The sequence below is a fragment of the Malania oleifera genome, chromosome 3 (genome assembly GCF_029873635.1).
Source record: "Malania oleifera isolate guangnan ecotype guangnan chromosome 3, ASM2987363v1, whole genome shotgun sequence".
Taxonomy (NCBI): domain Eukaryota; kingdom Viridiplantae; phylum Streptophyta; class Magnoliopsida; order Santalales; family Ximeniaceae; genus Malania; species Malania oleifera.
Window position 1 is genome coordinate 124909911 of NC_080419.1, and position 13189 is coordinate 124923099.

The following is a 13189-nucleotide window of genomic DNA, read 5'->3' on the forward strand; positions in this document are numbered from 1 at the left end:
GATGAAGAAATAAATAGAACTTGTAGATTTCGATACCTTGGATCTATTATGCAAGCTGAGGGAAAAATTGAAGATGATATAATGCATAGAGTTAAAGCAAGTTGGGTAAAATGGAGAAGTGCTTCAAGTGTGCTTTGTGATCGTAGAATACCCTTAAAATTGAAAGGGAAGTTTTATAGGACAGCTATAAGACCAGCTATGCTATATGGATCGGAATGTTGGGCGACGAAGAAACATAATATCCAAAAAGTAAAAGTTACCGAGATGAAAATGCTTAAATGGATGAGTGGTATAACATTGAACGATAAATTAAGAAATGAACAATATTCGCAGTAAGTTAGGTGTAGCTCCTATAGATGATAAGATAAAGGAGAGACGACTCAAATGGTATGGACACTTGTAACGTAAGCCACATAGTGCACCAGTGAGGAAAAGTGAGTTAGTTACTGTGAAGGGCATTAAAAGGGGTAGGGGTAGATCTAAAATAACTTGGGAGGAGATAGTGAGTTAAGATTTAATAGCCCTGAATCTGTCAAAAGAAATGATCCATGATCGCATAAATTGGCGGAAAATGATTCATATAGCCGACCCCACCTAGTGGGACTTATGGCTTGGTTTTGTTATTGTTGTTGTTATGATCTCTTTTTTATATTTTCTTCCTTACCTAAAACATTATCATCCTTAATCTGTATACATTCTACATATACAAGTCCTTGCCCTTTCTCTCTCTAACTCTAGCAAGTTTGAATGTCTATTTCCCCTTTTTTTGTATCTAGTCTTTCATATAAATTTTTACAAGTTCTATGTTTAGCTTCACTAATGGCTTTTTTGCATTTTCTTGCATTTTGTATTTTTCAAAGTATTCTATATTTTTCCAATTTCGTCAAGTTTTATACCAAAATCTTTTTGACTTTACGGCTTTTTGGACCTCTTGATCCACCACCAACTTTCTTTATTGACTGAGAATATTTCCCTAAATTCACCTAGAATTTCTTTTGCTATCTTGTTAATATAGCTAACCATCCAACTACACGGAGTATTTGCATCTACCTTATCTCCTATTGTCCAACCACCTTCTTTGAACATTTTATTTTTAAATTTTACTATATTTTTCCCCACAGATTCCACCAACTAGTTCTCTTGCACTGATTTATGTCACTCTCTTTCTTCAATTTTTTAGTACTTATATCTAACACTAGAACACTATGTTGTGCAGTCAAACTTTCACCCAAGATAACTTTACAATCCTTGCATGATAAGAAATATCCCTTCCTAGATAAGAAAAAATCAATTTGACTTTTATTTTGTCTACTCTTGAAGGTTATTAAAAGTTCTCTTTTCTTAAAATAGGTATTCATTATAACAAGATTGGATGATATGGCGAAGTCTACAATATGCATTTTACCTCCATAATAATGAACTTTATGAATCCTCTCATAACCTTTATCGCGTCCTTTACAATGTGTCCGTCTAGATCAACTCCCATGAACGTTTTCTACTAAACCTCATTGGGAGCATAAGCAAGGGAGCTTCCAAAGAGTTTGGAGAGATTCAACTCTCTAAAGTAAGAAAACCACCTATCCACAAACTATTGGCCGCAAAGTACAGCACGAAGAGATGAGAATGCTGTTCATTTGCAATGCAACATCATTTGCTGGGATGGTTAAGCAGGAGGAGGAAAAGAAGTGTGTGGATCCTAGTACGAAGTTTTAGGGCAAGACCATGAGCGATCGCATTTGGCTTTAAAGTTACACAATTAACCCACATAAAAGTTCTCTTACTTGTATTAAGATGCTTTCATTAAATGGATATTTAGGAGAATAGTTTAAACTTTAGGAGTTCTACACTAGAACACTCCCTGTAAAGATGCCTTTTCATTCATTGTCAATATTTTTTTTAAAGTACAATGCCAACCAATTTCTTCAATTTTTTTTTTTTTTTTTTCAATTTGAAGCTAGGCAAATTAATTAGCAGAAATTTGGGTTTATTGGGATTTTCATAATACTAGAATTAGCATAACCCAGAGGAAGATAGCTTTAAACAACTTAATTAGTGGACAGATATTAGGCATCAGTGTTACTAATAATTGGCAACTTGACATGTTTGTTTTCCTCATAAGCTAAACTATGACAAGTTATTGTAACCTATAGCAACTTGGCAACTCACTTTTTTTTTTTTTTTTCTTTCAATTTGAAGCTAGGCAAATTAATTAGCAGAAATTTGGGTTTATTGGGATTTTCATAATACTAGGATTAGCATAACCCAGAGGAAGATAGCTTTAAACAACTTAATTAGTGGACATATATTAGGCATCAGTGTTACTAATAATTGGCAACTTGACACATTTGTTTTCCTCATAAGCTAAACTATGACAAGTTATTGTAACCTATAGCAACTTGGCAACTCACATTGCCATATTGAAATATTTTTTAATGTTCTGTGGCAATACCATAAGGAATTTAATTGTTGGGTTTTGTTGTTTAAGTGATTTAGTGACCAAGTAAATAAAGGTCTGATCCATGGGAATGTAATAATAAGCTTGCAGGTAGATTTTCAGAATAAAATGAAATTATGTTCCTTTCTTAGACTTTCTAGTTTTTAAGTGCAGAACATCTATTCCACTCCAACACTATTGTTCTTCAAGAACTTTCCTTACTCCTGAATTTATTCTCCTAGTCAACATCGAATAAATTCTCCTAGTCAATATCCTTCCTCAGCAATAAAACTACTAGTCTCAAACTTTCAAAGGCTATCCTGCATCAAAATTATGGTTTTTGGGAGAACTCTATTCATCACAAGAAAAATAATTTCAAAAGTAATGTGGAACCCTAAGACTACTGGAATTTATTGACTGTCAAAAAGTCAACTTATTCCAATAAGTGAAGAGCTAGCGCCCTATAACTACAATAACATAGCAGAGGAGACAGCTCCAAATCATGTGACTCCACATCAGTTGTGAAAATTGCTTGGGATGGTTTTCTTGTGATGAATAGAGTAAAACTCTATTCTTCTGATTTACCCTAAACATAAAGTAACCCATCAGGTAATTGAGGAAGATAAAGAAAGAAAGAAAAACACAACAGTAGCTACATTCTCTATCATCGATGAAAAAACAGCAAGGGTGAGAAAGAACCATATAGACAATCCTATTCTCAAAAAATGTGACCAAAGTGATGTTTGTGCTACATGCATACATTTAAAAAAAAATTCTATTTAAAAAATTAAATAAACAATTTTATTTGGATATTGTGTACAAATAATTGTTTTCTTTTTCTCTCTCCACCCCAACCCTCCCCCTCTTATATTCACACACACATACACAAACAATATCATCTCCTCTATTTTTCAAATTTACCTTATACATAAAGTAACCCATCAGGTAATTGAGAAAGACAAAGAAAGAAAGAAAAATACAACAGTAGCTACATTCTCTATCATCGATGAAAAAACAGCAAGCATGAGAAAGAACCATATAGACAATCCAATTCTCTAAAAATGTGACCAAAGTGATGCATGTGCTACATGCATGCATTATAAATCTTCTTTTTAAAAAATGTGAGATGAAATATTAAATAAACAATTTTATTTGAATATTTAGCACACAAATAATTGTTTTCCTTTTCTCTCCCCACCCCAAACCTCCCCCTCTCATATTCACACACACACACACAAAATATCATCTCCTAGTACCATATGACTACCACCAATCACAAACCACAATTCCCACCACCTCCAACTCAATAGGCAATAACACCATTCCTGTCAACACTATCACCATAAAAGAGCCTAGCAAATGTTGCAAGCTGCAACTGTAATTGCCATATCATTTATATATATATATATATATCAAGCAAAGTAATTTATTAGCGAGAGAGAGAGTACAAAAGAAAGAAAAAGGGAGGATAAGATATCCTCCAAGAGAAAAGAAGATAAAAAACAATACAAAAACCAAAAAACAAATAATGGCAAAACAGCTCTACAGAATTAAAGCAACCAAATCCCAATGTTGATCGCCCAATGGTAAATGCCAAAAAAACCCATTTGTGAAGCTCACAGTGAGGCAAGAAACGCCACTCTATACCAATGTAAGACAATATAAGTATCCATATCTTGAAAATTCTGGCATTTCTTTCCATCCATATGCACCAAAAGATAGCCATAAACAAACACCACCACAAAGCCTCTCTCCTTCTCCTTCCCTAAATGCACTGAATGCACAAAACGCCTCTAAAAAGGAAGAGCACGCCCAACTCTCTTTAAGCATACTAAACAACTTAGTCCGAGTGGTCCAGCATAAGTGACAATGTAAAAAACAACACAATCAACTCTCCACACCCTTAAAACATAGGACACACATCAGTAAACAGAAACTTATTAGGTCTTCACTTCTGAAGCAAGTCATCATTGGTATTAATTTTTTCCAAAGTCCTTGTGCGCATAAAGGCCATCTTAGAAGGGAGTTTGGAGTGTGCTTGATATAATTGTCAAAAATTTTAGAAACAGAAATTAAAAACAAAAACAAAAAATGAAACTTGTTTGGGATGACAAAATCAAGAAAAAAGGGGAAAGGGAACAGGGTCTTCATGCAGAGAGATAGAACGAGACAACATGGCAAATCTACGGCATCTTTTGAGTGTGACGACATTGGCTATGATTCAACAGCAAAGGAGCAGTGCAGTGGCAAGGCCATCTCCTCTAGATATAAGCCAATCAAGAGTAACAACGCCAACGCAAAGTAACAAAGGCGATGGCATAAGTATGGCCTTGGGGGGGGGGGAGGGCATCACTTCCAGGTCTGAGCCAACCAACAGTATCAGATGACCTCAAACTCCTCTCAAGTTCATCATCATCAGATGCAAACCAATTCAAAAAGAAAAGAAATTGAGAGAGATGTCAACGGACAACAAAAGCTTCGCTGTCCACACTTCTTTCCTTATTTCAGCCCACAATTATTTCTTTATTTCTCCATTCATTATTCTGTACAGCTAGCATACATTATTTGATAGATTATAGTTTACATGCATAGGGCTAGAATCATGCGGGAACTTACTTGCTTTCCATGTATAGCATTCTCGTAAAGTCTATGTATTTAATATACTGAACTCAAGGCCAAACAGATCAGCCATTCACACAATACTTTGACATGGTATTAGAGCTGACTGCTAATTTTTTCTTTTCCCTCAAATTTTTTTCTTGGTTTCGGAGATGTCTCTCATGCCTTTCGGTCAAGTCTGTGTTGACCAGTGCTCCACCCAACAATTTTTTTTCGATACTTCTTTGGCTGCTGTGGGTCTGCTCTCTTCTAGGATTTTTTTTGGTTCTCCGATTTTCAATATTTCTGAGGCTCGGTGGTGGAGAAGCCTTAATCTTGATTTCTCGGCAACTCTGTGACTAAGTGGCTGTCGGAACAGCCTGTTGTTGTTGTTTCCAGTGACTCTCTGTCCTTGTGATTCATGGAACAGTAGTCTGAGAGTATTGGAGGTGTTGTGCAACGTCCCTCTGCAGTTTTCTTGGTTCGCGATTTATTTTTTTTGCAGGCAGGTCGATCTCGGATTTCTTTACACCTATGTTGATTTACTTTTGGGCTTCTCGATTTTTTGGTACTGCTCGTCTTTCGGCACAGTTTGTTTTTTGGTTATTTTGTTTCTATCTCGGCCTTTTTTTCCCTTTATTTAGCATGGGCTCCACACCTATGGGTGCCAAGTTTATGGGCAACAAATATTCTATGTGGGTTTTTCAATTTGAACTTTTCCTTTAGGGAAAAGATCTTTGGGGTCATATTGATGGCACAGATTGTGCACTTAATCCTGATAAATCCAAGGATTCAGCATCATCTCCTTCATGGGTTGTGCTTGATGCTCGGATTATATCTTGGCTTCTTGGCTCGGTTGAGCCACATATTGTCCCCAACTTGCGGCCTCATCGTACCGCTCAATCCATGCGGACTTACTTAAAGAAAGTATATCATCAAGATAACAGTGCCCATCATTTTCAGTTAGAGCATGCGATTGCCATGTTTCAACATGACAATATTCCATCCAAGACTATTATTCGGAATTTCTAACTCTTTGGGACAAATATTCTGATCTGGTTACCACGGATGTTCTTGTTGCATTTCTTTCCATTATTCAACGTTTTCGCGAGACTAGTCGTTGTGATCAGTTTCTTATGAAACTCTACCCCAAGTATGAATTTGTTCGCTCTTCTCTACTGAATCGCTCTCCTGTTCCTTCTCTTGATGTTCGTTTTGGTGAGTCACTTTGTGAAGAAGAACGGCTTAGTATTCAAGTTACTCTGGAGCAATCTTTCTTGACACCATAAACCTGATTATGACTGAGTGCAAAGAAAGACCATATTACTTTTCGGCATTTCTAAGGCTCGATGGCTGTCGGAGCAGCCTTAATCTTGATTTCTCGACAACTCTGTGACTGAGTGCAAAGAAAACCATATTCCTATTATTCCTTAAATAAGGAAATAAGTGAGGACAGCAAAGCTTTTGCTGTCAGTTGACATCTCTCTCAATTTCTTTTCTTTTTGAACTGGTGTCATTGCTCCAGAGTAACTTGAGTACTAAGTCGTTGTTCTTCATAAAGTAACTCACCAAAACAAACATCAAGAGAAGGGACAAGAGCGCGATTCAGCAGAGAAGAGCGAACAGATTCATACTCACTGATCACGACAACTAGTCTTATGAAGACGTTGAATAATGAAAAAAGGGGCAACAGGAACATCCGCGGTAACTTAATCAGAATATTCGTTCCAAAGAGTCAGAAATGCCGAATAATAGTCTTGAATGGAAAAATTGTCATGTTGAAACATGGCAATCGCATGCTCTAACCGAAAACGATGGGCAACATTATCTTGATGATATACTTTCTTTAAGTCCACATGAATTGAGTGGTGTGATGAGGCCGCAAGTTGGGGACAATATGTGGCTCAACTGAGCCAAGAAGTCAAGACATAATCCGAGCATCAAGCACAACCCATGAAGGAGATGACGCTGAATCCTTGGATTTATCAGGATTGGGTGCACAATCCGTGCTATCAATATGACCCCAAAGATCTTTTCCCTTAAGGAAAAGTTCAAAATGAAAAGCCCACGTAGAATAATTGTTGCCTGTAAACTTGACACACATAGGTGCGGAGTCCATGCTAAATAAAGGAGAAAAAAAAGGCCAAGACAGAAACAAAATAACCAAAAACAAACTGTGCCGAAAGACAAACAGTACCAAAAAATCAAGAAGCCCAAAAATAAATCAGCACAGGTGCATAGAAAATTGAGATCGACTTGCCTGCACTAAAAAAATAAATCATGGACCAAGAAAACTATAGAGGAACGTCACGTAACACCTCCAATACCCTCAGACTACTGTTTTGAGAATTACAAGGACAGAGAGTCACCGAAAACAACAACAAAAAGCTGTTCCGACAGCTACTCTATCACAGAGTTGCCGAGAAATCAAGATTAAGGCTGCTCCGACAACCACCAAGCCTCAAAAATACCGAAAACCAGAGAACCAAAAAAAAAATCCTAGAAGAGAACAGACCCACAACAGTCAAAGAAATATCCAAAAAAATTTGTTGGGTGCAGCACTAGTCAACACACACTTGACCGAAAGGCATGAGAGACACCTCCGAAACCAAGAAAAAAATTTGAGGGAAAAGAAAAAATTAGCAATCAACTTTAATACCATGTATAAGTATTGTGTGAATGGTCGATCTGTCTGGCCTTGAGTTCAGTATATTATATATATAGACTTTACAAGAATGCTATACATGGAAAGCAAATAAGTTCCCGCATGATTCTAGCCCTATACATGTAAACTATAATCTGTCAAATAATGAATGCTTACTGTATAGAATAATGAATGGAGAAATAAGGAAATAATTGTGGGCTGAAATAAGGAAACGAGTGTGGACAGCAAAGCTTTTGCTGTCTGTTGACAAGAGATGGAGTCCATGCCGAAAATGGGGTGGTCGCTGATATGCTGGCCTGCAATTTTTTAAACAAGAAAAAATGAAAAATATGAGAGGCAACGAGTTGGGAAAAACGACAAAAACCACAATTTGAGGTTTTCAAAATTACAGCACGTTGCAGCAACACATTTTTCTTTTTGAGCATAAAAAATGGGACTAAACACATTTCTTTCATCGTTTTAAAAATCTCAAGGCAACAAAAACAGAAAACAGGCAACTGCATGAATAATAAACAGGCACTTAACTTTCCAAATTATAGAGAAGGGAGCAAAAGGAGTAGCACTAGGTATATGAGAATGCGAAAAGAAAGACTTACAAGAAAAATACCCAGAGGCGTCTAAACCCCAAACTCTATTGTCACTCACCAAATGGATCTGAAACAAATGAAGAAAACTAATCAAAAGGTTAGGCTCATTGGTCTCTCATTAATATTTGTGATAGAATGAAAATCCCGAGAATGCTCACACTCTAGCAACAAGAAGAAAGCAAAAACAGCGGTATCAAAGAGGCAATAAACGAAAGTGGCAAGGATACATGGTAGCTAAAGGAGCCTCCCCAATCCAATGATCCTCCCAGAAACAAATTCTCCCCCCATTATCAACCTTAACCATGAGGGGAAAAATATCAATAAATCTGGGACACAAATTTCCAAGGACTCGAATAGATAACACTAGCCCCAATGTCATGGTCCCATATCGGATGTGTACTAGGTAGATCTTGAACTTAAAAGGAGGGTTTAGGTTCCAACTAATTAAGGTGTCTCATGTTCTCATATCGGATGTGTACTAGGGAGATCTTGAACTTATAAGGAGGGTCTATGTTCCAACTAATTAAGGCACCTTTTATAGGACAAACCCGTGAGACCAGTGAGCCAAAACGGACAATACCTCATCGGAGTTGGGTCCAAGACCATTACATTTGGTATCAGCGCCACCCTAGGGCTACTATTATGCGAGTGGATCCGCCCTTAGCGTACGATCATGTGAGCGGATCCGACATAGAGGTGTAAGCCACTTTGACGAGGACGTCAAAGATTGGACGAGAGAGCCTATCTCATGGTCTCACATCAGATGTGTACTAGGAAAATCACGCTGACAAGGGCGTCAGAAATTGGATGGGAGAATCTGTCACAATCTCACATCAAATGTGAACTATGGAGATCTTGGGCTTATAAGAAGGGTTTGAGTTCCAACTAAGTGAGGCGCCTTTTATAGGACAAACCAGTGAGACCAATAGACCAAAGCAGACAATACATCACCAGAGTTGGACCCATGACCGTACCCAACTATAGCATTCCACCCATTTTGAAGGAGTTCAAATTTACTGTGGAGTGCGGATTACCTTAAGCCAAAGAGAGTTAGGTTCTAAAGGGAAAGTGCCACAACCACTTCCCCGCCAAAGAAATGTTTTTGGACACTAAATTACCAAGACCCAGTCCTCCATCCCTTTTGGACCTCATCAAAGTCGTGCACCTAACAAGATGATTTGTATCATTTTCTCTATCAAACTTTGCAGCCCCAAATAGCTAAGAATTACTACAAATAACCTCTCTAAGCAACACTACTACCCCTCATTAATTCCTTCTCTTTTTTTTGGATACGCAACGAAGAAATATACTAGTAAGGACCTCGAGAGGGAGTTAGAGTCACCCAAGTACAAAAAAACAGTTACAGGCAGAATCAACTTTCCTCAAAATCATGGAAGAAATCCAGTACAGGAAGAATCATTTTGCAAAGATAAAGAAACAACAGGATTTGATAGAGAACTTTCAACTGCTTCAAAAGCTGACATTCCACTTCATAATGCAAAACAAGTTCCATGATTATTGCTGCCACTCCATTATTTAACTTTCCTAATGTCACCACACCATCCCTCTAACACCACCCACAGCCTTGAAATAAAAAATAGAGCCAAATATTAAATGTCGCCACAGCGGGGGGAAGGGGGCATCTATTCGGCAGAGTACTTTCAGAAAGATTAGCCAACTGAAACCTTTTTCAATTCCCCTTTCACTTAAATGATCCATGAAAAGTTTTTTGATCCCTGAAAAGTGTTTTGATCCCCCATAGATTAGGGAAAGTGTTCTGATCCATGAATATTGTTCTGCTCCTCCACGAATTAGTGAAATGTTCTGACCCATAAACACTGTTCTACTAAGTTAGGAACCTAACCGATTAACCTAGCCCATTCTGCCAAGTTGAATAGACAATTTCATTTAAAAGCTAACAGCACCTCCACCCCCACCTCTCGCTTCCCTACCCCCACTCCACTCAAAATAAAAACACAAAAAAAAAAAAAAAAAAAAAGCACAAAACATCCTTAATTGGTAATAGAAAAAAGTAAAACAGTTATGATTATCTGTGCTTCCACCTCATCCAAAGTGAAAAACAACATTATTGTAAAGAAATATACAAAAACTTGATGTTCTGAATTCTTACTTCCCATGAAGACCCAACGATAAGCCAGCAAGAACCACGTAAGTGCCAAAGGCCATGAATGGGATGTACAAATCCGGAGCATTAATGTCATAAATTGGGGGTTTGTAGGACAATCTGCCACCCACTGGCTCAGTTATCCTTGTCCAATGCCCCTGGGCAGAAGGAAAATAAGAAAGAGGTGATTAGCAGATAAGAAAGAATGTGCCAATTAAAAGAAAACATAAACAGGTTGAAACCTACCCTGTGGAGGAACGGAAATAGAACAACTTTCAATTTGTTTCGCACGTATTGATCATTCACTTGGAAATAGTATTGAGGATCCGAGAAGTACCTACTTATCTGCCATCAAGGGAAAAAATTATGGATTAATAAGGCCCTAAAGTAATAAATTGAGAAAATATGACAACTTCATCCAAACTCGCTCAAAAATGACCTGAGGACAGCAAAATTTAGAAATAATATTATATTATTAGCTACAAGATAAAGGCATAAAACTCATTTTATCAGGCTATAGTACCCGCTTATAGCACACCAATTGGAAAGTAATGACCCAAATATACGCAGGGATGGAAGTCCAACCCATTCATCAAACCCATGTTTGTTGGAGCTTCAATCCTGAAAAAGTTCTACACACTGAAGAAGTCCCACTTCTATTGTAGAAAATTTTGTAACTTTTTTTGGTTGGAATGCAAATTTTGTATGCCAATAGAAATACACATCAGAATGCATAATTAAGCTTCTGAATACATTCACTGCTAGTGGTTTAATTGTCCCTTGAGATTTAGATTACATGACATTTAAAGACAAAGTCACCTTTATTTCTTAAATGATTAGAAATAATACATACTCCCCAAATTTCTGCATTTCCTAAAGTTATCATTTGAAATGGACAATCCTTCACTCAGCACTACAAAGTACAACAGAGCTTCTCTCCCAACTATTTGGCCTGTTTTCCTCTCCCAGAAAAAAAGATGAATAAAACAAACGAAAAGTGGGTTCATCACTCTAAAAGATCAAGAACTAAAGAGCTCTGAGTGCAATACACAAGGTCGCTCAATGGCATGGAATCTCCTACCATAAAAATAGATGATCTGTCATAAAATTGGATCCAACTAATAAATCACTGTGCTGTGACAGATATCATTCATAACTTGTACATATGTACACACACCCATTCACATACCCAAAAATACATGAATTTTAAGCCTTCACCTGCCACTTACATTGCTTTGCACATACTCTGAGCTCGACCCTAAAATTTTCTCTCCATATGCACCAAGTCCACCTCGAATAAGACCAGAACCAGCTCCATAGAATGCATTCCCAAATGGACTTGTCTGTGGGTTTGCCGGTGGTCTCAGGCCCCCAGGCTGGGCTCCTACATTATTATACATTTCTGTAATAAGATAGAACAGGACAGTACACTATAAGACCAGGTTCACAGAACAAAAACAACATGGATGACATATATGATCTATATGTACAAAAAAGCATCACAAATTAGAGCCAATTAATCTCAAAATGGTTTTCGATGCATAACGAGACCAATTTCAAATAGCCACCACATCCGTCGCAAATTGTAAAAGCAAGCTTCAAACTGTACAAGAGGACCATCACCTCAATTCCAGCATACACAACTTGTTCCAACTATAGCACATTAATAGTAAATGAATGACAGAACAAATAAACAACAATTCAACTTGCGAATTGAAGGAACTTATATAAACACGGAAAAGTTAAACCAAAAAATAAAATTCCAAACTATGTTTCAGCCTTCCCCAGAATAAAATAATAATAATTACAGAAAACTCAGACCTTCTTCAGATGTCCACACAAACACAACCCACATCTTAACAGAAAGCCCATTTAGTAAACCAGTCTCATCTAAAAACCTATTTAGTTCAAACAAAACGCCCCCTTCTTAGTTTACAAGTGAACTGTAAAACAAAGAAAAAGAAGAAGAAATCCATAATCGTACTCTTGAAATGTTAATAGAGTCGTAAATTTCCAACTAGCAAGTGCAACAGAGATGACATCAATTCACAAGTAAGCATGAAATTTCAACTTCCACACGTCCAAGCAGTAGATCATTTCCCGGCAACGGGCAAATTAAGCTATATTCGGTAGCCGAAAAAAAAAAAACAGATCGGGGCAAACTTCCTTCTTGTGAAGACGAAGAGATGCCAAAAGGAAGATTCGTGATGAGGAAAAGGATGATGATGAAGAAGAAGAAGAAAAAGAAGAAGAAGAATAAGAAGAAGAAGTACCTGGTAGCGTCGCCCAGGAAGAGAAGAGAGAAGGGTCTTGATCAGCTATAACCAGAGAGAGAGAGAGAGATCTGCCACGAAGCGAGATTGAGGAGAAGAGGAACAAACAAATCAACATTGTAAAAACCACCCCTAAAATTTTAAAATATATATATAATTTTTAGATATTTATAATTTAAATTCATGTATTCATTTTATTTTTATATTTTAATTAACTACATAAATATTTATTTGACCCATAAAATTGAATTTTGAATGTTAAAGTATTGACAGCACAGCTAAAAACATTTTTTTATAAATTTAAGGTGCGTATATATTAAATATGTTATAAATTCACATGATTTTTTATTTTTATTTTAATTAAATTTTTATATATAATTAGAGATTAGTCTATGAAAGTTAATTTAATATATTAAGGTGTAAGTTACTAAAATAACCAAAAGATAATTTTTATAAATTTTATTATATGTGCATTAATTTATTCTAAATTTACTTGGTCATTTTATT

General features: G+C 36.7%; 1 protein-coding gene across 2 annotated transcripts in view; it reads right to left on the bottom strand.

Moving 5' to 3' along the window:
* The window catches only part of LOC131150973 (uncharacterized), a 29463-nt gene extending 16640 nt beyond the window's left edge, over window positions 1-12823 (bottom strand). The window contains exons 1-4 of one of the 2 annotated variants that reach the window (XM_058102099.1): window positions 12683-12823; window positions 11639-11811; window positions 10656-10754; window positions 10416-10567 (exon numbers count right to left, since the gene is read on the bottom strand). In XM_058102099.1, the coding sequence (XP_057958082.1) occupies window positions 10416-10567; window positions 10656-10754; window positions 11639-11811; window positions 12683-12800 (542 nt within the window). In that variant the 5' untranslated portion in view covers window positions 12801-12823. The remainder of the gene's footprint in view (window positions 1-10415; window positions 10568-10655; window positions 10755-11638; window positions 11812-12682) is intronic. The other variant, XM_058102100.1, reaches the window with a different exon arrangement.
* Window positions 12824-13189: the final 366 nt, after the last annotated feature.